This window comes from Hipposideros armiger, unplaced genomic scaffold (genome assembly GCF_001890085.2).
Source record: "Hipposideros armiger isolate ML-2016 unplaced genomic scaffold, ASM189008v1 scaffold_904, whole genome shotgun sequence".
Lineage (NCBI taxonomy): Eukaryota > Metazoa > Chordata > Mammalia > Chiroptera > Hipposideridae > Hipposideros > Hipposideros armiger.
This window is the reverse complement of record NW_017732254.1, coordinates 327,051-351,588: the sequence shown is the minus strand read 5'-3', so window position 1 is coordinate 351,588 and position 24,538 is coordinate 327,051. Positions and strand designations below refer to the sequence as shown.

General features: G+C 36.6%; 1 protein-coding gene across 1 annotated transcript in view; it reads left to right on the top strand.

The window, feature by feature from the left end:
• The window catches only part of ABCC9 (ATP binding cassette subfamily C member 9), a 109,133-nt gene that overhangs the window by 81,994 nt on the left and 2,601 nt on the right, over window positions 1-24,538 (top strand). Inside the window, exons 25-33 of the mRNA XM_019630365.1 lie at window positions 1,167-1,269; window positions 11,221-11,322; window positions 12,029-12,149; window positions 13,386-13,516; window positions 14,260-14,338; window positions 16,527-16,635; window positions 18,117-18,220; window positions 21,061-21,194; window positions 22,287-22,349. Of these exons, the coding sequence (XP_019485910.1) occupies window positions 1,167-1,269; window positions 11,221-11,322; window positions 12,029-12,149; window positions 13,386-13,516; window positions 14,260-14,338; window positions 16,527-16,635; window positions 18,117-18,220; window positions 21,061-21,194; window positions 22,287-22,349 (946 nt within the window). The remainder of the gene's footprint in view (window positions 1-1,166; window positions 1,270-11,220; window positions 11,323-12,028; window positions 12,150-13,385; window positions 13,517-14,259; window positions 14,339-16,526; window positions 16,636-18,116; window positions 18,221-21,060; window positions 21,195-22,286; window positions 22,350-24,538) is intronic.

Genomic DNA, 24,538 nt, shown 5'->3' with positions numbered 1-24,538 from the left:
TTGATTTGAACATTTTGGGGGACTTGGGGCAGTCTTTTATCAAGCAGGAATCACTGCTAGGCTGCCACATGAAATTTGGCTATTTCTTGCAAACCTGACACATAAACAGGTCTGTGTGAGACAAGCTATGGCTGCAGAGAGTGAATAATCACATTTTGATTTGGCATTTCCTCCAACCTTCAAACAGTTATTTTGATTATATTATCCAGCTTTCCATTGTTTCTGATATTCAGGGAGAATAACTAAACAGTGAAAAGAGACTATTTTTGTTATTTAGAAAAAATTTATCACGATATAGCCTGAGTTACTATGAGAGTGGCTCACGTCTTCAAATGGATAAGATTTTTATTAGAAGTTTCCTTTATAACATAGCTTACACAGAATTGGATCAGATTATGTTATTCACCAGGAATGACCTTAATTTGGTCAAGCATTAATATTTAAACTGTATGTGTCATACAACCCTGTAAATACCATAGACTAAGGGTTCCTTTCATACAGTGACCATCCTTACAAATAGTTTAGAACTTTGAGGCATAAGATATCATATTTAACTTGCATTCTTTTAAGAACATCAGCCATCTCAAAGGACCCCCATCTTCTATTTCATGTCACCCGTGTTTCCTTTTTTGGTACCCAGAAATAGCGGCCAAAAAGAAAAACTTTAAAGTATATATTTGCTACAAATGCATAGTTTCCTGATTTTCTTTGGTTCTCACCAAGCATCTCCACCCAACTCTAACTGCACCATTTGGAAAAGTAAAATAAATGCAATAAAACATAGGTGGGATAGTTTGCATTTTTGTACAACTTATTCTGGTTTTGTGTAAGGCCCTTGCAACATAGGCCATGCCTTGTTTCTATGGCTACAATAATCATGTGGAAATTTATGAAATGATCTTTAATAGTACTTTGTCATCAGAGAGGTTTCTTTGCATAGCAGAGGTTTGAGAAATGAAGGGAACACTGGACCACACCATCTCTGCTGAGAGTACCTCAGAGCAGTAGCAGCTGGCCTTTATTTTGAAGTAGGAGTCATTCAGTAGTCATTTCATCCCATCAGTTTGTCATTCTGTTGAGTAAAGAGTGTAGTAGTAAGTGTGACTGGTTTTTATTATTTCTCCCATTATGTGGCTAACATTATAACATTTTTTTGTTTTCTGAAGGCATGAAACCAGATTTAAGCAACGTATGCTGGAATTGACAGACACAAACAACATTGCCTACTTATTTCTCTCAGCTGCCAACAGATGGCTAGAGGTCAGAACGGTACGTTCATTTCATGATTTCGAAATGTAAACCAAATGGAGAAGAGGCTTGATGCAAAGAGGGAGACAGTTGTAAAAATTAGTTTCCCACTGAGGTTCAGCACTGACTTCACATTTTCTGGACTTTAAAAATAACTCAGGTTTGTTTATGTTACAGATGAAATTTGTCATAATGTTTTAGCTAATGGCAAGACAAATAGCCCAAAAAGCAAAATTTCATTTTGTGTTCACTAGTCTCTAGATTACATAAGTTAATGGAACGGCAAATATTTGTGTAACTTTATGTTTTTTGAAAAGAGCAAATGTGACAAGTGAACAGATGTACTCGTTTCCTCCACTGAGCTTGATAGCCCTGGAAGGGTTGTGACTTTCTATGTTTTAAGCCAGTGGAGGATCATGTTAACACAAAATGTAAAAAACTGCGACACATCATCTACCGCCTTCTTCTGTCCTGTATGAAGTAGGAGAATGGGCATAAATGCTGGTATTTACACACTTGGTCTAGCAAGTTAATTAAATTATTTGAGTCCCAGTTCCTCATCTATAAAATAGGAGTAAGACTATGTGCCTCATGTGGATGTTAGGATTAAAATAATAATACAAGTCTCCTAGCAAATGCACTCAACAAATGTCTTTTAAATGGATGGATGAATGGATGGATGGGTGAATAAGTGAATGAAAACATTCAAATGCTCTGATAAGTGGTTTATGAGCCAATCAGCTGCAGTGGTTCTCAACCTGTGGGTCGCAACCCCTTTGGGGGTCGAACGACCCTTTCACAGGGGTTACCTAAGACCATCGGAAAACAAAAAGATATTTACATTACGATTCATAACAGTAGCAAAATTACAGTTATAGAGTAGCAACGAAAATCATTTTATGGTTGGGGGTCACCACAACATGAGGAACTGTGTTAAGGGGTCGTGGCATTAGGAAGGTTGAGAACCACTGAGCTAGAGTATGAAGTAGGAGATAGATGAGACACAAGTTCCAGAAGGGAAGAGCATATACAGTTGACCCTTGAACAACACTGGTTCGAACTGTGTGGGTCAACTTATATGCGGATTTTTTTCAATACATACTGTAAGTGCATTTCCTCTTATAATTTTCTTAATAACATTTTCTTTTCTATAACTCACTTATTGTAAGAATATAGTACATAATACAAATAACATAGAAAACATGTGTTAATTGACTGTTAATGTCATCAATAAGTCTTCCTCCAGTCAACAGGAGGCTATTAGTGGTTAGGCTTTGGGGGAGTCAAAAGTTTTATGTAGATTTTCAACTGTGCAGCGTATTGACACACCTAACCCCTGTGATGTTGAAGGGTCAACTGTAGTTGGCAGACTGGTCTGTATAATCTGCAGTATGAATAAGCTAATTTGGTGGTAATGATGAATTGTCTGTAATGTTTTTTAAAAAAATATCCATTTGTAAAAGGGTAAAGGAGCTTTATCTGTACTATTGTAATAATCTCACTTTCACTGATTAAGTATCCCTACCCATATGCAGGCTTTCTTTGAAAACTCAACAAACCACGTAGAGCACATGAAGGAACCCAAGTTAGAATCTGAATTACTGATGGATGGATACAGATTGATATTGAATCTTGCCCCCTCCAGTGAGATTTAGTTGTCATGATTTCCAACTAGTTTACAGAGATTATCTACCACTATATTAGTTATTATGTAGAAACTATTCAGAATATAACACAATTTTATTTCACAAATTTTGGATAGAAGCATTGCTTGTTGATAAGAAGTTCCTTCCAGGTAGCTGTAGGAGCTGGGCAAAATGTCTTCTGAATTACCTATAGATAACATAAAGGCTGATGAAATGTTGCTTAAGATTTATAACAAAACCCAAACATTATCCCTGATGCTAGCCAGACCCTAAATCCTTGATTAAAGCTTCTGTTTGTTTATTTGTTTAAACCTGTTTACTCTAAGGGAAAAGAAAAGTCATATCTGAATAATAGAATTAATTATGAAATAGCTTAATGAAAGAATGTCCCAAAATCATAAGGGAAAAATGTCAGTAGTTATTTTTTGTATATGGCTTTCCAAAACTTAAAACAATCAAGTATGTTTTTCAGGGGGCAGGTGTGTTTGCTTTGGACTTGAGGTGTCTCATTTGACTCCTGTTTTTGCTCTTTAGCGCCTCCTACTGTCAGGTTAATGGACAAGTATTTAACAAGAATCTTCAAGCAAACCATATGTTCTGTTCTCTTAGCCAGAATGCAAGATATTAGAACCTTCAGGCTGCCAAGAAAGGGAAGGTCAGGAAAAATTAGAAAGGAGCAGCAGCCAGATTCAGAATGAGTTAGTTTAGTTTGACTCACAACCCACAACTTTAACCCCCACATGAAAGGCAGACAGACCTACCCAAGTAGTAAAAGAATTCTAATTCTATGTGGAGAAACCTAAAGAAAATACTGACATTTTCAACAAAAGGCACACAATCTGCCACTCATTCTGTTACCTATAATACCTTTGTTTTCTTTGTATTGTAACCTTTCCAATATTTGCTGTCTTGTCTCATTACCAGAACTCTCCCTAAACCTATCCCCCCCCAAAAAAAAAAATGAAGAAATGCTTTGCTTTTATTTGATGAGTAAAGGTACATTTTGCTAAGAAACTTGTTGATTTATTGCAAAGTTTTAGGCATATCTGCTAACAGAAGTCAATGAAGGTCCAAAGTCCTTTGTGTAGGATTTGTCTCCAACAATTTCATTTCTGTGACAGTAAGTTTATGTGGGTATGTATACACACACACACACCTCTAGACAAATCCAGGGATACAACTTAAAGACAGTCAGATTCACTCTCTTTTTGTACATTGAGAGTTTTCATTAGAATGAAAATAATTGGAATATTAGAATATTAAGATACTTATTTTAATATTTATATATAAATGCTACACCCTAAGAACATACGCCACAGTAGGAGTATTGAGGAAATTAAGTAGATGACTCCTATTAGAAAATAACCTTTCTCCTAACTGTACACATATTAATGACCTCATTACTACTGTGCTCCTGTGGTCATGTTCACATTACTGGAGACACAATTTCAGTTTGAAATAAATGAATCTTGTGTCAGAAATATGAATGTTGAGATACGGGACCTTGGAGACTAGGGTGTGAACTGCTTTCTGAATCCAACCGCTGGACATATTCTGCCTTGTAAGTCATTTGAAAAAAATAAGTAATGAAAACTTATATTTGTCCCAGTGAATCATCTGCATTGATCTTATCCACAGTATTAACACCCACCCAGTTGCCACATTACTCAGTAAATTAACAAAAATATCTGCTTATAGAAAATATTCTTGTGTTTCCAGAGCAGAAATAACAACCAAAATGGTCAAGGAGGGTTGAAGCATTGGGTATAAATCAGAAGAGGCAAGCAGGATTTCCTGACACAGATGTAGGAATTTGACCAACTCTAATCATGGCCTCATCATCATCTTAATGGAGAGAAAGAGGAGAAAACACATTATAGCTTTCTGTGGCTATTTTTCTCTTCCCTTTCCCTTCGTACCCAACTCTTAACTTTCCAAAGCAGTGCGATTGACTTCTATGGGCAGAAAGTCTCAAGGAGAAGGAAAAGGAGTGAAAGCCAAGTAGAAACACCTTGTGGTAAATTCGGGAAGGTCCCTGAGCCCCATCTGAGCTTTGTTTATTACCTAATTTATTTATTTTTTTACTGCATGTCTTTCACTTATTTTCTGGTCCTGTTCAGTAAGAGTTAAGACAGTCAGAAGTTATTCCCTTGCTCTGGGTAAACAGTTTTTCCTATGGAAGATATAGCCCTGCCCACCATATTCATTTTGAATTGGGAAAAAATATAAAGGTCAAAACACACTCAAATCAAAAAACGGACAAGAGTCTAAAAGAGTAAAATAACTTGGCGGGTAGAAAAGTAGCTAGGCTTGTGACCACCCAGGTTGCTTGGGCAACAGAAGGGATTGTTTTTCCTCTGGGTGCCAAGTGGAGTGGGCCACAGTTGTGTGCAGTGTGTCACTGTGTTCTAACCTTTCAATGCTGCTTACGTTGTTTTGTTCAACACAGTGTTTTCTCTTCATCCCTCTGCACTAAACAGTTCCAGTTCTTTGGCATCGATGTTTTCATTTGCAAAGATTGTGTAACTCTATCTAAAGGCTGTCTTTCCAAGGCTTTGTCTTGCTGTGTGATGAGAGGATAAAAGAAAATTCACATCAGGAAGCCAAAAAAAAAAAAAAAAAAGGTCTCCAGAATCAACAGGCTAAAGTGAAAATAGTCTTCAGGGTGAGCTTGCACGAGAGTATATTTTGTGAAACAGCACAGAGCTTTAACTCCATGATAAACAGGTGTTCCCTGATCTTGTAATTTGGAGGCCCTAATATATTCTCCCAGACACTTAGTGGTATCTAAGAAGCCCTTAGACTTCTGAGGTCTATGGGAAGAAAGAGGTTGTGTCGCTATTAACTATTTACAAGTCTGTTTTATAGAAAATAAAAAATTTCACTAAGGTCTCATATACAGATAGATGTCATGGAATCACTAGAAATTGGACAAGAGGCCTTGCTTTTGACACAAGAATCAAAGACTTCCCTTCTGGGGAGTGCTGAATTCACAAACTTGATGGAAATTATAATTTATCACTATACAGATGAAATTCCTGTGGTTGGGTCCTCATTGAGTGGGTAATTCATGTATGTAATAGTTTCTATTTTCTAAATTGAATCTCATTCCATTGTACTCTTTTGACCATAGGCGTTTTTTCATTGAATTGATTGCTTAGGATATGTAAGGTCTTAGCAGTCGAATGAATGCTGCTAGTGAACCTTAAGTATTTGCTCTCCTATGTGTGCATTATTCAGGCCGTCTGCTTCTCCTTTGTTAATTTATTGCCTTTAAGCCATTTTGCTGTTCACATTATATGCAGAGAAAATAAATGAAGATGTAACTATAGGATCACCATGTAATTCACTAGACTTATTAAGTTTAATGACAATGGAAGTGAAAAATGGGGAGCTAACATAACCTCTTACATTATCTATCAATTTCACACTTCTGTACTGTACTATTTGAAGAGAAATTATTGGAATTTAGTGATTTTGCTATGAAATTTCTTGATAAACATTGTGTTCAAAGGATCTTCCTCGCTGATGCAGATCAAGGTAAAATTCTGATCAAATGCCTCTAAAATTCTTCCATTGTCTTAGAATAAACATTTTTGAGCAGTGGTAGTAACCCAGGAGTGAGCTAAAAAATATCTAATTGGTATAGCTAAAAGACAACATGAATAACACAAAAAAAGGATAAAGAATATTTTTATGAAAAATAAAATGACTGTTACAGATACTAAACTGCAGACTTACTGACTTTTAAACTCTCATATCTATATGAATTTAGTAGATTGTAGATTTTGAAAATCGGTTTTTTCCTCTGAAAAATTTTGCTATAAATGTATTTCAGAAAGCTATGCCTTATTGTTGAAGTGTCAAAAACATTACTTTTATACATTATGTATAATTTTAGCATATTCTATTGACTAAACTAATAATTAAAACAATAATGTCCAATGATCACATGGAAAACTTTACAAGAAGTTTTGAAAACAGCCATGTGAACGAGACCCAGAGAATATACGTTGACTCTAATTTTTGATCAACCTTCTCCCTTTTCCTCCCTACATCTGTTTTTGCTTCTCTTACTGGCTCTGTTGCCAGGATTAGGCTACCTACCTGACTGAAATTACCATTTTAATTCAATAAAAAAGTTAAAATTATCATCTGATTGAATCTAACATTTACTCCTATATAATGGATGAACCCAGGACATAAAGGTTCCATAGTAAACTAAATTTGACAAGGACAGACAGAGATTGAGTCCTAATGTTTTGCATTTCCTTGATAATATTTATATTAGGGCTACAGTCTAATTTTCATTTATTGAGACTCAGTGATTAGTTTGTTTCAGTATCTCAGTGTGTCCTTGTTCTAGTCTAGCCCTATTTAAATCTGCTTTTTTTAAATCACAAAACATGGCATTTTATGAATTTTCCCTCCACAATTGAAATCATAAAAAAGTAATCATAATTTGGAACTGAATGATTAAGTTCATAGCTTAAAGTAAGAGTGCTGCCTACTTTAGAAAAGCAAAGAACCCGTAACAGTTATAGCAAAGTTTTTTAGGAGACAATCATATTACAATTCAAAGTGGGGCATTAAAAGATGATAAAACTTTGTATGGGACTTCCTACCTTATCAAAATACACATTCTGATAATGTTTTTACATGTTTAACTCTTAAAGTCTGGAAAAGGAATTGGTGGAGAATTAGATGATTCATAAGAATCCTAAAGAAATTCAGAAGTCTTGATTTAGAAGAAATTTGGCTCATATAAATATTCAGTGATCGTTTGATGAAGGGATGAATTTATCCAGTCATTCACTCCAAAAAAAATTACTGAACCTTTGTAATGTACTCAGCATTATTAGAGTGGTCAACATTCAGACAGACTCTGTCATCATGGATCTTAAATTCTAGTGATAGCAGATAGACAATGAATGTGTAGAAAAATAATCAAATGCCATCATTTTAGATAGCTCTAAATGTGTGGAGGAAAACAAAACAAGACAATGGGATAGAGAACAGCTTCAGGGCTGGGTGTGGGGCCAGGAAAGGAAGGCTTCTCCAAAGGGTGACATTGCAGTTGACCCTTAAATGGTGTCAGAGACCTGTGGTACAAACATTTCAGGCAGAGTCATTGGCAGAAACAAGGGTGGTGTGTTCCTGGTGTTAAAATACAAAATTCAGCCTAGTGAATTTGAAGATCTAATGGCTGTGATAAGCAATTCATGCATCAGGCAGCATCCCTTCTCACTCCAGGAGTTGTACAGAATGGAAGACTTTTGTAGGAAGAAGGACAGGGCAAGGAAGCTATTAACGAGAGAAAAGAAAGGATTCTTTATGGGCCCAGGGAATGGGAAAGGTTTTTATGCAGATTGCCTCTTCTTTTTTGGGGGTGAGGGGTTTGAGGGAGTGGGATGGAGAGGGCCCACATGACAGATTACCTTACTGGTGCTTGATGAGAAAATTTCAGACTGGTTGATTAAGATTTTGTTTCTGGGAGAGGTTGAAAGTGCAGTTAGATCAGGTAGTAAATTTAGGTTTGGTATCTGGTATCATGGACTTTTAACACTGAGAACACAGCAAGACCAGCATAGTTGAAGCAGATTGAAGGAACAGGAAAGGATTTTCAGACAAGGTCAGAGTAGGTAGGGTCTACTAGAATCCAGACTTTGCATCATATAAGGCTTTGTAATTCATCAGAGTCTGAATTTATTGTAAGTGAAATAGAAAGGCATTGATAATTCTCAACAGGGAAGTTTTATGAACTGGCTTATACGTTTTAAAGAATGGATGAATGATGAATGAATGGATGGATGATGAATGAATGAGTAGATAGATAGATAGATAGATGATGGATGGATGAATGAATGAGGCTCCTCTTCCCAATGAGGTCAGCTGGGAGGAAGTGGAAAGTAGAAATTAATAAAAGAAGTGCCTTACTTCAAACCCTTAATGTATACATTGTCCACAGAAATTTTTCAGAAGCCAAATGGCGTATTTCCTTATATCAAGGCAGAAGTTCTTTGCTGGAAGCATCCTCTGGTACTAGCTTACTTTCTGGGACTTATCACAGGAACTCATTATGAGCCTTTTTAGGAAAGATAATATGGAAATAACAAATTTATAACGTAACTTTGAAAGTACTAACTTTACACAAAGGGCTAGAAGGAAAAATTCATATTACTGTAAATGTTTTAGAAGAATTTTGGGACATGGAATTTATAAGATATGAAAGAGCAGCCCAAACTGGTTAGACTCTGATCCATGTGGCTGTTGCTTCAAATAAGAAGATGAAGAGCTGTCTGATTGGGATGTAACAAGTTGTTAACAAATTGTTATATCAGACGAAGCAATCAAAGGAATATTTATTACGTCTGTGAAATGTGTTACTTTAAGGGATTAACTCTGCATGATTTCTTACTTTATTCTTTGTAAAGAGTATTGTATTTATTATGGAATTAAATTTTAGTGCCTGTTTTAACCTTTGATATTTTATGATGCACACAAACTTGTAAGCTTGCTTCAGACATTTGGAAATCACCCAGGGGAAAGAAGACATCCTGACAAATGAAGATGGGGAATCTACCTGGTTTTTAATCTGTTTGTTCCTTTCAAAATCTCTGTGAATTAGGTATGATTTCTATTTTCCAGAGAAGAAACTGAGTCTCAGAGGGTTTAAATTACTTGTCTAAGCCCACTAGTTGGTAATTGGCAAAGCCAGCATTTGAACCCAGATCTCTGATTCCAAGGCTGGGATCACTGATTGCTCCCAAAAGTTTGATCTTTGGAGCTGTTTTAAAGAAGCAGAAATGCACACTTGTGAGCTGATTTGAGAAACTTCTTCTTTGACTTCAGTATGTTAAACACTCTATTACGCCATTAAAATATTACTACCAACTTACTAGTTTTGTTTTCTTTGAGGGATCAGAGATGTATCTAGCTAGAGAAGGTCATTACCAGTGAGGTCAGACTTGACATAATTTTAGAAAGTGCTCATGCCTGAAATTCTACCTGCCTCTGGGATGTGTGACACATCAGCATGATAAGTCTTAAGATTTCTTTTTTGAATGATAAGTCATAAGAACACCTAAGAAAGCTGGGAAATGGGGAAGGAAGAGGGTGTTAGAAAATGGATAGATGTGTCCTCTCTCTCATCTGAGTTTAAAGCAGGCCTTAATGAATTTTTAAAATTTTGCAAAAGAGTTTATCAGTGAGTCATAGACAATTCAGATCCTCTAAGATATGCCCACACTTCTAATTTATGAGCAAAGATAACCCTTATTCTTATTTACATGGAATCTGGAGATTTAATGTCCCAGACCCTAAACCCAGATCATTGACAAAAAATTCAGATAAAAATTCCAACAAGTTAACCAGAGGCAAATTTCTGCAGGGGCCTTAGCACACAAGGGAGCTGAATCACAACCCTGACATAAACACATGTGAAATTTAAGGTAGAAAATAAAGTCCAAAAATAATTGCTTTAATTGCTTGTCTGGATTGCAAGGAAGTAGAAAGGGGAAAAAAAAAAAAAGGAAACCCCTATGTCTGATATCCTAGTTGCGCAACAAATTGCAGCTTAATTTCTGGCAAGGTATTTAACTTCTCTGATCCTATATCTGCATGGACATAATGAAAATATTGCATCCCTCCCATTTCAGCCTGAGTATATTTTTTAAATGAGATAAAACAAACATGTTCATTATCATGTATATTATCTCATACATGGTAGATACCCAGGGAAAAAAGTCATCCAAGGAGGTGGCTTAGAATTTGGGCTGAAATACCATCTTAACCTGAAACACACAAAAAAAACCCCATGAAGGGTGTAGAGGAAACCAGTTATGGGGAGGAGACCAGGGAAAAGGAAGATAAAAACGAGTAAGGTTTATTATGTAATGCTAAGTCAGTACCTTCTTCACGGATAAGAATTTCTGATGTTTCAGGCATCCTTCTCTTCCTTGTCCAGAGAGGGAGATACACTTATGAATGGATTTATTTGATAAATATAAATTACCCTTACAAAAGGGCAGTTTCTCTGTTTTCCCAGCTTCTCCTATGTCTGCTGTTTCTAAAAATTATCTGCTCAAAGTAATCCTTATGCCAAAGAGGCATGCTTCGGGATGGCATATTCTGTTCTCTTCCATCTTTATCTACTGCAGCCTGAATATTCTGAGTTGCAAGTTTTCATCACTTGGGTAGCCTTTCCCTTAACAGGACACACAAGGAATGACATGCGTCCTCTTAGCAATCACCTAAGTTGATTGGGATTTTTGGTTTAAGAACTTGGGAAAAATATTTTAACATTTTTTTTCTTGCTCCTTTCTAGGATTATCTGGGAGCTTGCATTGTGCTCACTGCATCTATTGCATCCATTAGTGGGTCTTCCAGTTCCGGATTGGTGGGCTTAGGTCTTCTGTATGCACTTACGGTAGGTATGGACGAAAATCTCTCTTTCTGTGCCATGTTGGAGTGCTTTGCATAGTTATTATAAACTCTTATTCATGGATGTTAGAGGATAAATTTGAAATTCATAGCAAGATGACATCTTGAAAATAATATTAATAGATTTGGGCCCAAACCACCGTTTTAGGACAGCATGGATTTGTTTCTGATATTGTGAACTAATTTTTAGAAACTACTCAAACCCTGTAGTCAGAGCACCCCCAAGGCTCTTTGGGGCCCTTGTCCTGAGTTTCTCACAACCCATTTGGGGACACTAAAATGAAGGTGAGTATAAATGAGATAAGTGCTAACAGAGGTACATACCACTACCCATTGTGTAGTGTAGGCAAATCAGGACTTCACAAAACAGTGACATTTGAGGACCCTTGAAGAAGAGCAGACACCTTCCTTGCCCATTTTATCCCATGGCATCCTCTCTGGCCTCTGATATCCTGCAGCACTTAGGAATTGTACCACAGGATGTACACAAACTGCCTGCATCATTCTATCTCCAAATATCCAGTGACTGCAAAAATGTATACTTCATTTTAAATGTAATTAATGTAATTTTTTTTCCTTTTTTTGTTTGTTTGTTTCCCCTTCCTTCCTTCCTTCCTTCCTTCCTTCCTTCCTGCCTTCCTGCCTTCCTGCCTTCCTGCCTTCCTGCCTTCCTGCCTTCCTACCTGACACAGATAACCAATTATTTGAATTGGGTCGTGAGGAACTTGGCTGACCTGGAGGTCCAGATGGGGGCAGTGAAGAAAGTGAACAGTTTCTTGACTATGGAGTCTGAGAACTATGAAGGCACCATGGGTATTGCTCAGAATATTATTTTGTTTCACTCAAATATGTATTTTAATTCAAATATTAGCTGTGCATGAGATACATTGTCCTTTTTGCTTTTGTTTTCCACTTCAACGTCCAGAGAATCCCCTCTTATCTTGACTTTGATTTGGTACACCTAAGATGATAAGACCTTTTAGGCCTGAAAAGTCTTAGATACAACAGAGCCCAAAAAGATATTATTTAGTCATTTAAAAAGAATTGTAAAAATACGTGGACTTTACTACATTAATTACCAGCTCAAACTAGGAACAATTGTATTTGTATTTTCTTTCTCAAGACATTATTAACTTAGAAATCAAGACACTTGGATCTTAAAATACTGACTGAGATTCTCAGCTTTGTGGGAATTAAATTGCCAAGAAATGAAATACTGAGGACAGAATAATCTTTCTTTAAAGTAAACCTCATCCTTAAAATGCATTCCCTTTCCTAAATCCTCCAATAGCTATCCAGGTCTTTAAGGACAATCCATATAATTTACTGAAGACCACTAGACCCATCACTGGTCAACCCTTGCCCACCTACCTTATCTCCCATCATCCACTCATACTCCTTGTACTCTGGCCATGCCAACAGGCTGTGCTTTTTTTTTATTTTCATATATATATGAAAATTTGTTTCAAATATATATATTTGAAACAAATTTCCCCATCCCTTATCCTTTATGATTCATCTCAGGCACCATCTCCTCTTGAAACCCTCCTGGATGGGTTACCACCTTCTGTGCTCCCAGAACACTGGGCTGGCCTCCCTCATGTGACTCTCTGCAATACTGTAGATGCTGACTTGCTTGTATGCTTCCCCTGGGACGCCCTGAGCCATGTCTTTCATTTCCATATTCCCAACACCTTGCACAATACCCCTCACATTTTAAGTACTCAAATCTTTGATGACCAACTGACTGAACAAATGAATCAATTCACAAATGAACTCTCTTGAATAGAATGGAGTGATGGAATGCTAAAGAGACATAATGCTGTTGAATGCTCCCAAAAAACAAACAAAAAAACCCCCATGATTTTTAAAGTTGTTAATCAAGAGGCCTCTCTTCTAAATGTAATTTTAATTTTGAAAAAAGCCCACAGAATTTCAATCAGTGTTACTTTAAATTCATAAAATAATTGGTAAGTTTGTGCGTATAAATGTATATACGTGTGTTGTCCCCTGCCCTCTGTCTTTCCCTACTCTATCCTCACCCCCCAGATCCTTCTCAAGTTCCAGAACATTGGCCACAGGAAGGGGAGATCAAGATTCATGATCTGTGTGTCAGATATGAAAATAATCTGAAGCCTGTTCTTAAACACGTCAAAGCTTACATCAAACCTGGGCAAAAGGTATGGAATTCACTGCCATTTCAGTTATTTCATACAAATCTTCTGATGAAACCACTCTATTACCACCGAAGCTCTTGAGACATTCCAGCCAAGTATATTTTCACAGGACTCATATAACATTTCCTACCCTTTACAGGTCAAATTATCTACATGAAAGAAAAAAGAGAGAGAGAGGATCAGAATAAAATACATGTTTCCTAAGTCATACTGGCATTCATTATGCTCCCATGAAAATCAGGGAAGTCAACAATAGACTTGTTTCTCAAAATTTCTGGCTCTTGGCTCATAGCCATACTAGACATCACCTTGAGAACTTTTGCATTTGTACTAGCTCTAGTCCCAAAATGATTTATTTTAGTTATTTAAAAAAGAGCAAGTGTGCAAGAAAAAAAAATCATTGTACTCTTCCTTATAAAATCGTCACTTCTAAGATAAAATGAAATATTTACTACATAGACAATACACTACATGTAAAAGTTAAGCCACAAAGGAAAAACAACACAGTCATAGAAATAAAAAGAATTAGAATGGAATCACTGAAGATTTGGTAAGGACCCTATGTTTTTATCTTAATAATGATTATTAATAAGGGAGATCTGGAAAGAGAATGGTGATGTTAATGTAAGTATTTAAATAGAATTTTGGTTTCACTGGGGTATGTTGTCTAAGTTAAAAGTACTTTTGCTCATTTTCTATTGATTTGTCTGAGTCCCCTTCTCTCTGAGTGACAGTTGCATTTTTAGGTGGGCATATGTGGTCGTACTGGCAGTGGGAAGTCATCATTATCTCTGGCTTTCTTCAGAATGGTTGATATATTTGACGGTAAGGTACTAACTACATTTTTTCATTGACCATGTGAAGCGTTCCCTTTTAAAAAATGCAGCAGCATCTTATCTAGTCCTGTAGAAATAAAAAGCAAATATTTATAAAGACTTTGTGTCCTACAACCCATGGGCTGAGACAGGTATCCCATATAAACAGTCCAGAAGTAAAGAAAAAAACATAGAATTGGGGGAAGTCAAAATTATTTTGGAATGAAATAATTATTTCATGAAAATTATTACATTTGGAAGCCCCAAATGTAGTTCTAGAGGTGGTTGTTAAAGAATTCCAATAAACTGGTAAGATGGAAATAAGGCTACCATTTTTAATAGCAGTAATTGATGGTGGCATTTCAAGAGGAAGGGAGAGAGAGGAAGACCATCTTATTTCCCACAGACTAAAAATGCATCTCTTTCTATCAAAGGAAAATAAATACAAGGAGATAAGTCATTTGCATTTTTAATTTTGGTGCATGACTCTAACCATCATCTTCTTAATAACATTGTTTAATGGTATTGAACATTTTATGAGGAGTCAATCTTTGCTGTAAAGTGCCAAGCACATGTTGACAATATACACAAATATTCATTGGCAAAATTATTCATAATGATACATAGGAATAATTTAATCTCTACTTTAAAAATGTCACATTATTTAGTCTATCAAGTGGCCTATAAATAGGCCAGCACATAATTCATCTTGAATAAAAGAGCATCCAGCAATGCACTTGACCATCAGCTCAAAGAAGTGCTTACTATTATCTGTAATGATGATGATGATGATGATGATGATGATAGTACTTGACAGTTGATATTATTTAATTTAATCTACACAGCAACTCTGTGAGATAAGATGTCAGTTTCCAAACACAAACTTGAACTGTGGTAATTGCACTTGCTTTGGGGTATAGATTCAGGAACGGGGTAGTTTCCTGCCTCTGGGTTATCAGCTTGCTCTTTCTATGGCTAGTAATAATACACAGATGCTTTAAGGATTTTCAGTAGAGACTTGCATTATAAGTCAATTACATGATCCAAAGATAATTAATAAACATTTCTCTTGTAAGAACTATGGTTATGACTGAACACATTACCAGCGGTTCTCAACCTTCCTAATGCTGCAACCCCTTAATACAGTTCCTCATGTTGTGGTGACCCCCAACCATAAAATCATTTTCGTTGCTACTCTATAACTGTAGTTTTGCTACTGTTATGAATTGTAATGTAAATATCTTTTTGTTTTCCGATGGTCTTAGGTGACCCCTGTGAAAGGGTCGTTCGACCCCCAAAGGGGTCGTGACCCACAGGGTGAGAACCGCTGAATTAGCCTGATCCTCATGAATCTGGAAACATGTCATGTCCCATACGCACTGTCAACGACTTATTCTCTTTTTAATAGTATTAAGCTATTAAGATTTTAATAGATAATATATTATTCCTGAAAGAAAATTTAAACTCATCCCTTTTCCTGTTGTTGAATCTAAAGCCAGCTAGAAAACGGGACTCCAGTTGCCATTCTTCACCTGACACACTCATCTCATAGGGCCATATTGTTTTTGCACAAAGTGATATGATAAAATAAATCAAGTTGAGGCAAGGACATCATGATTGCACAAGTCTCTACAAGTCTATGTACACTATGAAGAAATTCATTAAAATTTGATGTCTGTGTCATAGAATTTACTTTCTTATTCCTAATGCATTGTACCCTTCAATCAATACAAGAGGAGAGGAAATAAGACAGAAAAAAATCCCTGTCTTCAAGGAGCTTATATTCTAGTTTGGGGGTGGGAAGGGGAGAGAGAGAGAGAATGAATAAAAAAGATCAGGATCAGTAAATGTATATAGAATGCCCTATGAAGGAAAATAAAGCAGGGAACCAGGATAAAGGAATACTGGGAGGAGGATGACCCACTAAGGGAAAAAAATTAGTACTTTGGGTTTGTATGAACCACATAAACTGAATAAAACCAGAAAAATCCCTTTAGGTGAAAATACTTAAGAAAGAGGAAATATCACTGAAATGTATATTTTTTTTAGAGACAAATCATGACTTTTTGATTCCTAAATGCAAAGCCTTGTTTTCTGAATTTAAACCCTGAACTAGGAAAATATTTTCAATTAGTAAACAAATATTATTTGACTTGTGATTTTGCTACATGCCTGTCATTTTTGTTTTTCTTTAACAGGAAAGATTGTCATTGATGGGATAGACATTTCAAAACTACCACTGCACACACTACGTTCTAGGCTTTCAATCATTCTCCAAGATCCAATACTATTCAGTGGTTCTATTAGGTAAGTGACACTTTCAACAGAAACCTGAGTGCGTTTGGCGCATAGGACGGTTTTGCTCAGAATTGCTTTACAGGTAGGAGTGAAATGACATTATCGGGATAATAAGATCAAATGTTCTATCCAACAGTTTGGATTGGGGAACACTAGACTTGCTAAATTAACCTATAGAAGACAATCCTGTATGTCCCTGGAAACTCTTTCTGTTTGATTTTACAAAGGTCACTTTTCCTCCGTACTTGGGAGCAGTGATTTTTTTTTTTTTTTAGCTGAGCCATCCTGCCACCTGTTGGCAGCTCAGCAGCAGCTCAGCTCGGGCTAGGAATTGAACCACTGTTGCTCAGAGCGCTAGCTCTTAACCAACTGAGCCACTCGGCCAGCCCCAGGGGCAGTGATTCTTGGCAGATGTTTCCTAGGTGTTCCACCCTACAGATACCCTGCCTATCTCTTGTGTGTCTGGCCTGGCCTTAGCAGATATTGGATCTGGTTAGTACCTTCATTCCTCCCATCCCTCACCACTTTTCTTGCAGCTAAAATTGCTTTTAAAAGAAGCTGCTACAGCTTTCTTTATGTATGGTTTGTGGTTACCCATGGAGGGGAAAAAAAATGATGGAGGTATCTATTCTCTGCTAGGTGCTTTAAATATATTGTTTCATTAAATCCTCAGAGTAGTACTCCAGCCTAGATATTATTATCCCCATTTTACAGGTGAGGATTTTCAACCTCAGAGAAGCTGTAACTTGCCCAAGTTCATACACTTAGTAAGTGATAGAACTGTGATTTCAACCAAAGCTTGTTTGACTCCAAAGTCCATCCTGGCATCATCCACAAGATCATATCTCTCATTTCATCCATCTTTTGTTCTCTTTTGCTCCTCTCCTCCAGCCACTTAATTACAAAGAATTATTTTCCACCTTGTTTTACTAATCGCCTCTTGTCTTGAAGAGAAAATGTATGTAAGATTACACAATATTCAACTTAACATTAATTAAACATTGTGGATATATCGAGTTATTAACAATACTATAGTAAATTTATGTCTATAAATATAATAAATATACTACTACTATTGTGGTTTTTGCAGCACAGCTCATCTAAACTAGCTTTATATGTTCCTGTATAGACTTATGTATTTAACATGAGTTCTGTAGGAATATTTTGCTAGACACTATTCAAGTTATATTAAACATAATATTAAAGTGGATGAATCCAAATAATGAATTTTATTATATCTTATCATGCATATAAACTTACTAATTACATCATCAAAAACCATTTTTTATCACATTAGGGTCATTCATTCATTCATCAAACATAAACCGAATGCCTACCCTATCCTAAGCACTGTTTTGAGTACTGAAGGTACAATAGTAACCAAAACAAATGGGATTTACATTTTAAGGAAAGAACGCAATATACAAACATACATAAACATTTCTTTATTTTTATTTATTAACTAATTAACTGATTTTTCCCCCCTATAGATTTAATTTAGATCCAGAGTGCAAATGCACAGATGACAGACTCTGGGAAGCTCTAGAAATTGCTCAGTTGAAGAATATGGTCAAATCCCTACCAGGAGGTCTAGGTAAATTTTCTAAATTATATACATATTTTTTTACATATGCAATTAATTCTACATATCTCTAGCTATGTTTTATGCTAGAATCACATAACTCTAGAGTCAAATCCCCTTATAATAACCTTCTAAGGGTCATTAGAACAATTCAGAATTCAATGATTTTACATGGGGTGCAGGAGGATGAGCCTGATACCATTCTGTTCCATGTGAATACTCCAAAGTATTCCATTTAATACATTTATTGCCTTTTCACCATTGGTGGGCACAGGTCACTTTAACCAGAATATTTCCTTGTTGGGCTGGCCGAGTGGCTCAGTTGGTTAAGAGCTTGCTCAAGAGTGCAAGCTCTGAGCAACAGCAGTTCGAATCCCGGCCCAGCTGAGCTGCCACTGAGCTGCCAACAGGTGGCAGGATGGCTCAGCTAAAAAAAAAAAGGAATATTTCCTTGTGGCCATTCTGCTCACGTGATTTACACAATGATCACTTACCCTCAGTAAATGGATAAAAGAACAAAAGAGACTGAGGTTCAAAGGGATTCGAACTGCTAGGAGCAAGCATTTTCCTCACCATTTTCTTGGCTGCCAAGAGGGCATATTCCTATTATACAATATAATTATTTTGAAGACATTATTTTTTTTATTACCTTGCTGCAGTATCAGTTTTGGTCACTTGTGTAAGGAATGAAACATGTACTCAAACAATCTCTGATATAAAGAGATTGTAATACCTCTGGCCCCAGAGGGTAGTACAATTTCTGGCAAATAACTGATGACAGAACAAAAGAACAACGTGATTAATGAAATAACAGAGAGTTCATGAGATAATCTTTAATTTATGCAAATGAACATCTATAATTTTGGACTTGTGCTTCCTTCACATCTGGACTTACTTAAGAAAGCAATCAGAAAGATAAAAGTTGGTTGATATTCTAATTTTAATACAAAATATGAAGTTGCCAAATTGATTGTGTTGTTTTGGCATTTAGTTTTTTTAAAAATCAACCTATAAAATAAAACTATGTTTGTTTGTTAGTTTATTTGAGAAGGAGGACCTAGTCAAAAACAATACCTTTTGTGATTATAAGTCCCAAGGAATAAACATCCTACAAATAAAAATTGAGACAGCATGTTTCTAAAAATGTTTTCATTGACGTGACCAGTGTCAGACTATGGGAGTAATTCCAGGGGCCTGCATGAACTTTCCCATAATAATTTTGATATCTTATCTGGAAAGCCCAGCAAGTCCACTGGGGAAATTGATAGTTTATAGACCCTTCTCCCTTGGTATTTAGAGACCATTCCCCTTGGCATTAATAGTCAGAAAGACAGGCAATTACATCTTTCTTTTTTTTTAAGATTTTATTGGGGAGTTAGGGAAGGGGAACAGCGCTGGGGAATCGGGAAAGCGGAACAGACAAGTTGCTGTCCTTTTGTTCTTCAGTCTAGTTGTGGAGGACGTCGCTTCACTGGTCCATGTTGGTATTGTGATCATTGCGCTCTTCCCGTGAGACAGATCAGTCATTGGCCACTGGACGGCCGCTCATGATGGCTCTTGGCAGCTCATGCTGGCTGCCGGCCACTCACGGTAGCTTATGGCAGCCCACTGCAGCAGGGGCTGCAGCCTATGCCATTGCGGGCGACTCATGGCAGCCCAGCTCCAGGTTGAGCTGTTGTTCTCCATCTTAGCTGTAGAGGGCAGTGTCACTGGCTCTCAGGTGGGATCTGAACCAGCGCCTTGCTGCTCAGAGCTGGCATCCCAAGCCAGCTCTTAACCAATGTGCCACCTGGCCGGCCCGCAATTACATCTTTATAGTCCTCTTCACTAACACGAGAGCTGCATGCACCTGGTTTGAATCATGTGCATGGGGTTATGGTACAGTGTAAGTAATAGGGGATTGTATTTACACTATATAATTGAATGCTGTTTATGCTCATTCCTTAATGAAGAATACATCAATTGCTTGATAAAGCGTCCAGGCCCGCTCTGGTGAAGAACATTCATCATTTCCAGCATCCTCTTTATTTTTTATGTAAATTAAAATTTAGAGAATAAATGCATAGCCCCCAAGCATGACAAATTATAAAAATTTGCTGAATGAGAATATAATCAATAGAAATTACCCCTACCTACACACAACCCTACAAACAACAAAAAGTGTTTGAATTCTAATAAAAGAGACACTTTGGAAACGGCATTGATCTTAAAGTCACAAACTCACAATTTTATGAAATGTGAATAGTAACAAAAAAAAGAAAAAGGAAAAATAATGAGGATATAACATTCATTTATCTAAACAAAAATGTTTTATTCAGCCACTATGTCAGATACCATTGTGAGTGTTGAGGACACATTGATGAACAAAAGCAAACCCAGTCCTTATCCACTTAGAGCTTATAGCCAATGATGGTATAATGGAAAAAGAAATGGGTATTGGAGTTGAGAATATTGTTTCTTGCCAAGGTCTACTTTAACTTATCTGTGTGATCTTGAGCAATCCATTTTCTCTCTCCAGGCCTTAGATAATTATATTAAATAATCTCCTTAAATAATTATATTACATAATTAAATAATCTCCGAGGCCTTCCAGTCTTCAAAATGTTTAACAGTATTTTATGTTCTACTCTGCAGAGGTCACCTACCATCTACTGTCAAAAATAGTATGGCCCAGGATCATAGTAATTTTTCCAAAGTAAAATTCCTCTTCACTTTTCACACAGGAAATCCTTGCATCCATAGAGTGACATCCAGCGTGCTCTTTAAAACACAATGCGTTTTTCACGACTTTGCCCAGGGGAAATGTTAGCAGCGTTTTGTTAATGAAATCCTTGCTTCTTCCTGTGATTCAGATGCAGTTGTCACCGAAGGTGGGGAGAATTTTAGTGTTGGACAAAGGCAGCTGTTTTGCCTGGCAAGGGCCTTTGTCCGCAAGACAAGCATTCTCATCATGGATGAGGCGACGGCTTCCATTGATATGGCCACGGTGAGAGTGCTATCTAAGCTTTTTAAATTGATAAGTTGGAGAAATGTACATGAAAACTACCATTTATTTTTCCCAATTGGGTTCTGAATCCTCAGTACTATTATTTTGAGTGCCATCTCATTCACCCGCTTGATCAACTGATGATAGCACACTGATAATTACAATAAAGGAGATGGGACACCAGTTTTAAAGGTGTTCCTATTGCCAATAAACATAAATTTGCCATCACTGTTTGTTCAATTCTCGAAGCAGTAAAATTCCAGGGCTCAGTTGATGAGAATACTATACTGTATTCAAGTATTCAAATATTATCATGGAAATTCTAAAATGAAGTATGCAAGTCTTTATTTAATAGAATCTATTGATAACCAAAACCAATCATTATTTTTTAAAACAGTTCGAAGAAGGATTCACTAGAATTAGTAATGGCTAGAATTAATAATGTCCTTTTCAATATGTTTATGGTATAAACCAGAAATTTTGCCTTTTGAAAGAAATTATTTAAAAACATGAAATATGCCCAAGAAGTATCTTTCTAGGCTATGATTGAGGGGAGAAAAGTCACCTTAAATCTCAAACTGTATGACCTAGCAATTAATGTTCTTATAAATGTTAATTTGATATTAAAAGTTTAGCATCAGAAAGGACAAAAATAAAAAATATCTGCAGCCTTATGTTATTTTCTTGCTGTACACTTTAGATTGGGTAAAACTACCCATAAAAGTAAAACAGTTTCAAAGTTAAAGAGCAGTTATATATGGAGATGCTAATTCGACATCATTTCTGTCTATTAAGACTGATCTATTAAAGTACTTGTACAAAGTTACAGTATATCATTCTCAAGGTTAACATAATTTAAAGCAATAAAATAGTTTCCAATCAAGCCATTTCACAAAATAAGCATGACTACATAAAAATGAGTGTTATTAATTACTAAGGCTTTTTACTATTGGGAGTTAACCCAGCGTGAGCTTGCTACTGGGGCCTGCTCCCTGCTGTGCCTTCTGCAGAAGACTTAGTGGGAGTTTTCAGAAGGGCTTGGGCATACTGGGGACAAGAAAGAAAATTCAGACTTTGTTTATTTTTTGGCAGGAAAACATTTTGCAGAAAGTGGTAATGACAGCTTTTGCAGACCGCACCGTTGTTACAATAGCTGTAAGTATGGGAGATGAAGTTAATTTATTCCTTTTTGGTTTTTGTTCCAAGATTCAATAATCTTTATTTTTCAGCAATTAAAATCTGCTTATGCTGAATTACTCTGCTATTTTTCTAATTTCTGAATATTTCTCTGCTAATGTTTCTACATCTGTGCAAAAAAAGAAGAAAAACAACAACAACAAACCTGCCGTGCTCTGAAAGCCTTTACACTGTTTTTTTCCAAACTGCCTGCTATATCCATATCCCCTAAGTTATAATGATAAGACATTCTACATGTAAGGTTACAGCTTTTTCACCAGCTCCAAGATGGTAGCTTGTGTGGGATAATTCTCTTTTCAATAATCTGATGGTCTGATGAGCAGTTTCTGAAGCAAAATTCTTAAATTTGACTGCCATTTCTGCTACTATTTACACTTAATTTCTATGTTTCTATTCACTTAACTGTTTTAAAAAAGAAGGCAATAAGATACCTCCCAGCTGAGGCAACTATTTTCTCTGAGCACCAGTCAAATTGAGAATTGCTTAAATCTTTGTAATCCATGTTATAGCTTACTTAGAACAGGCCTTGGTTTTCTCTCTTACTCTTTGCAGATGGATGGAGTCTTGCTCACATTTAGGTTCCTTGTTTAACAAAAACTGTTTTGCGCCTGGACGTTTTCCCTCTTGCTGATTCTCTTCTTTTCCTTCCATTTTTCTTTTCTCTCCAGCACCGTGTCTCTTCCATTTTGGATGCAGGCCTTGTTTTAGTCTTTTCTGAGGGTATTTTAGTGGAGTGTGATACTGTTCCAAACTTGCTCGCCCACAAGAATGGCCTCTTTTCCACTTTGGTGATGACGCACAAGTAGACCGTCATGAACTACTCTGCCGAGAATCCCATTCTCTGGTAGCTATCTTAGCGACGTCCCCTCAGTAAGGCAAAGCTAATACAAGGATTCCAGGGGAGGGAGATGGGGAGGGAACTAACTACAGATATTATCACATAAATCAGCTCAACCAGGTGCTTCATTCAGTTCTATTCAATTTGAATGAGGCACAGACTTGTGTTTTCAAATGTATGCATGCAAGAGAGAGTGTTTAAGGAAACCAAGAACCAAATTTACCTCTGTCCTAAGGACCATATTGCTTAGGGAGGTTTTGTGAAGTGTCCTTAAAAATACAATGCATGCTCTCCACCTGCCCTGAAGAATGCATTAATTTAAATAATGACTTCAGTTTAACTGTTGAGTAATGGGAGTTATGTATGGAGTGCTTGCTTAGTCTTCCACTTTATTGAATGATGCATGGGAAAAAGCCCTTTGAAATGTGGCGTTTTTTTTCAAGGCAGCAGGAAATGATGCCCGGCCCACCTTCTGTAAACTTGGCCTAAAGATAGAAAAACCTACTTTCTCTCACTTTCCTAGTGAACTTGGTGATTCCTCCTGCCCTGGAGAAGGAGTCACCTGATTAATTCATTCACACTAAAATGTGAATGATTTAACGGGTGAGAGAATTGCCTAACTTGAAAAATGGCTGTATAATATTTTCAAGAATTTTCACACTGGAGAGGTAGGGAGATATTTTGGGGGAGAAAAAACTTTCTGTTCCCCTTAAGTGGGCAAGTAAAGGGAAAAACTAAACCCTTGCTTAATCAAAAGACGGGTTTTCTCTATTCTGCATGAAGCATGGAGAATATTGTTGGGTTGCCATCCCATTTAGTCTATACCTAGAAGATTTCTTGAGCATAATTTGTATTTTTCACCAAAAAAAAAATATGTTCTATTTCTGTTCTCCTACATTCACTGAATACTTTTCTATATACTTCTATGTCTTTCACCTAGTCTTCGTTTCAAGACTACTAGTGTGGGTGGCAGTGGCCACCAGGATACCTAGAATTTTCCCCTCTGGACACACAGAAAGCTGTGGGAGAAAACAAATTACTGTGGGACCAAGTCCTCTTCACAGATGCATAGGAGAGAGCGAACCACCAACTTGTGGTAGACCCCTTGTAAAATGATATTCAGCTCTATTAAGAATAACTATTTTTCCTTTCCTGCTAACAGTTGTTTTGTTAACTTTGTTAAGTGCCAAGTGAGACTCATGGACCAATTTAAGGTAACTCTCTCTGGCTTCTAAAAAGAAGCTTCCATGCACCAACATAGTGCATGGCATTTATTTATGAAAGTTATTTATTCTTCACTCTTAATTGG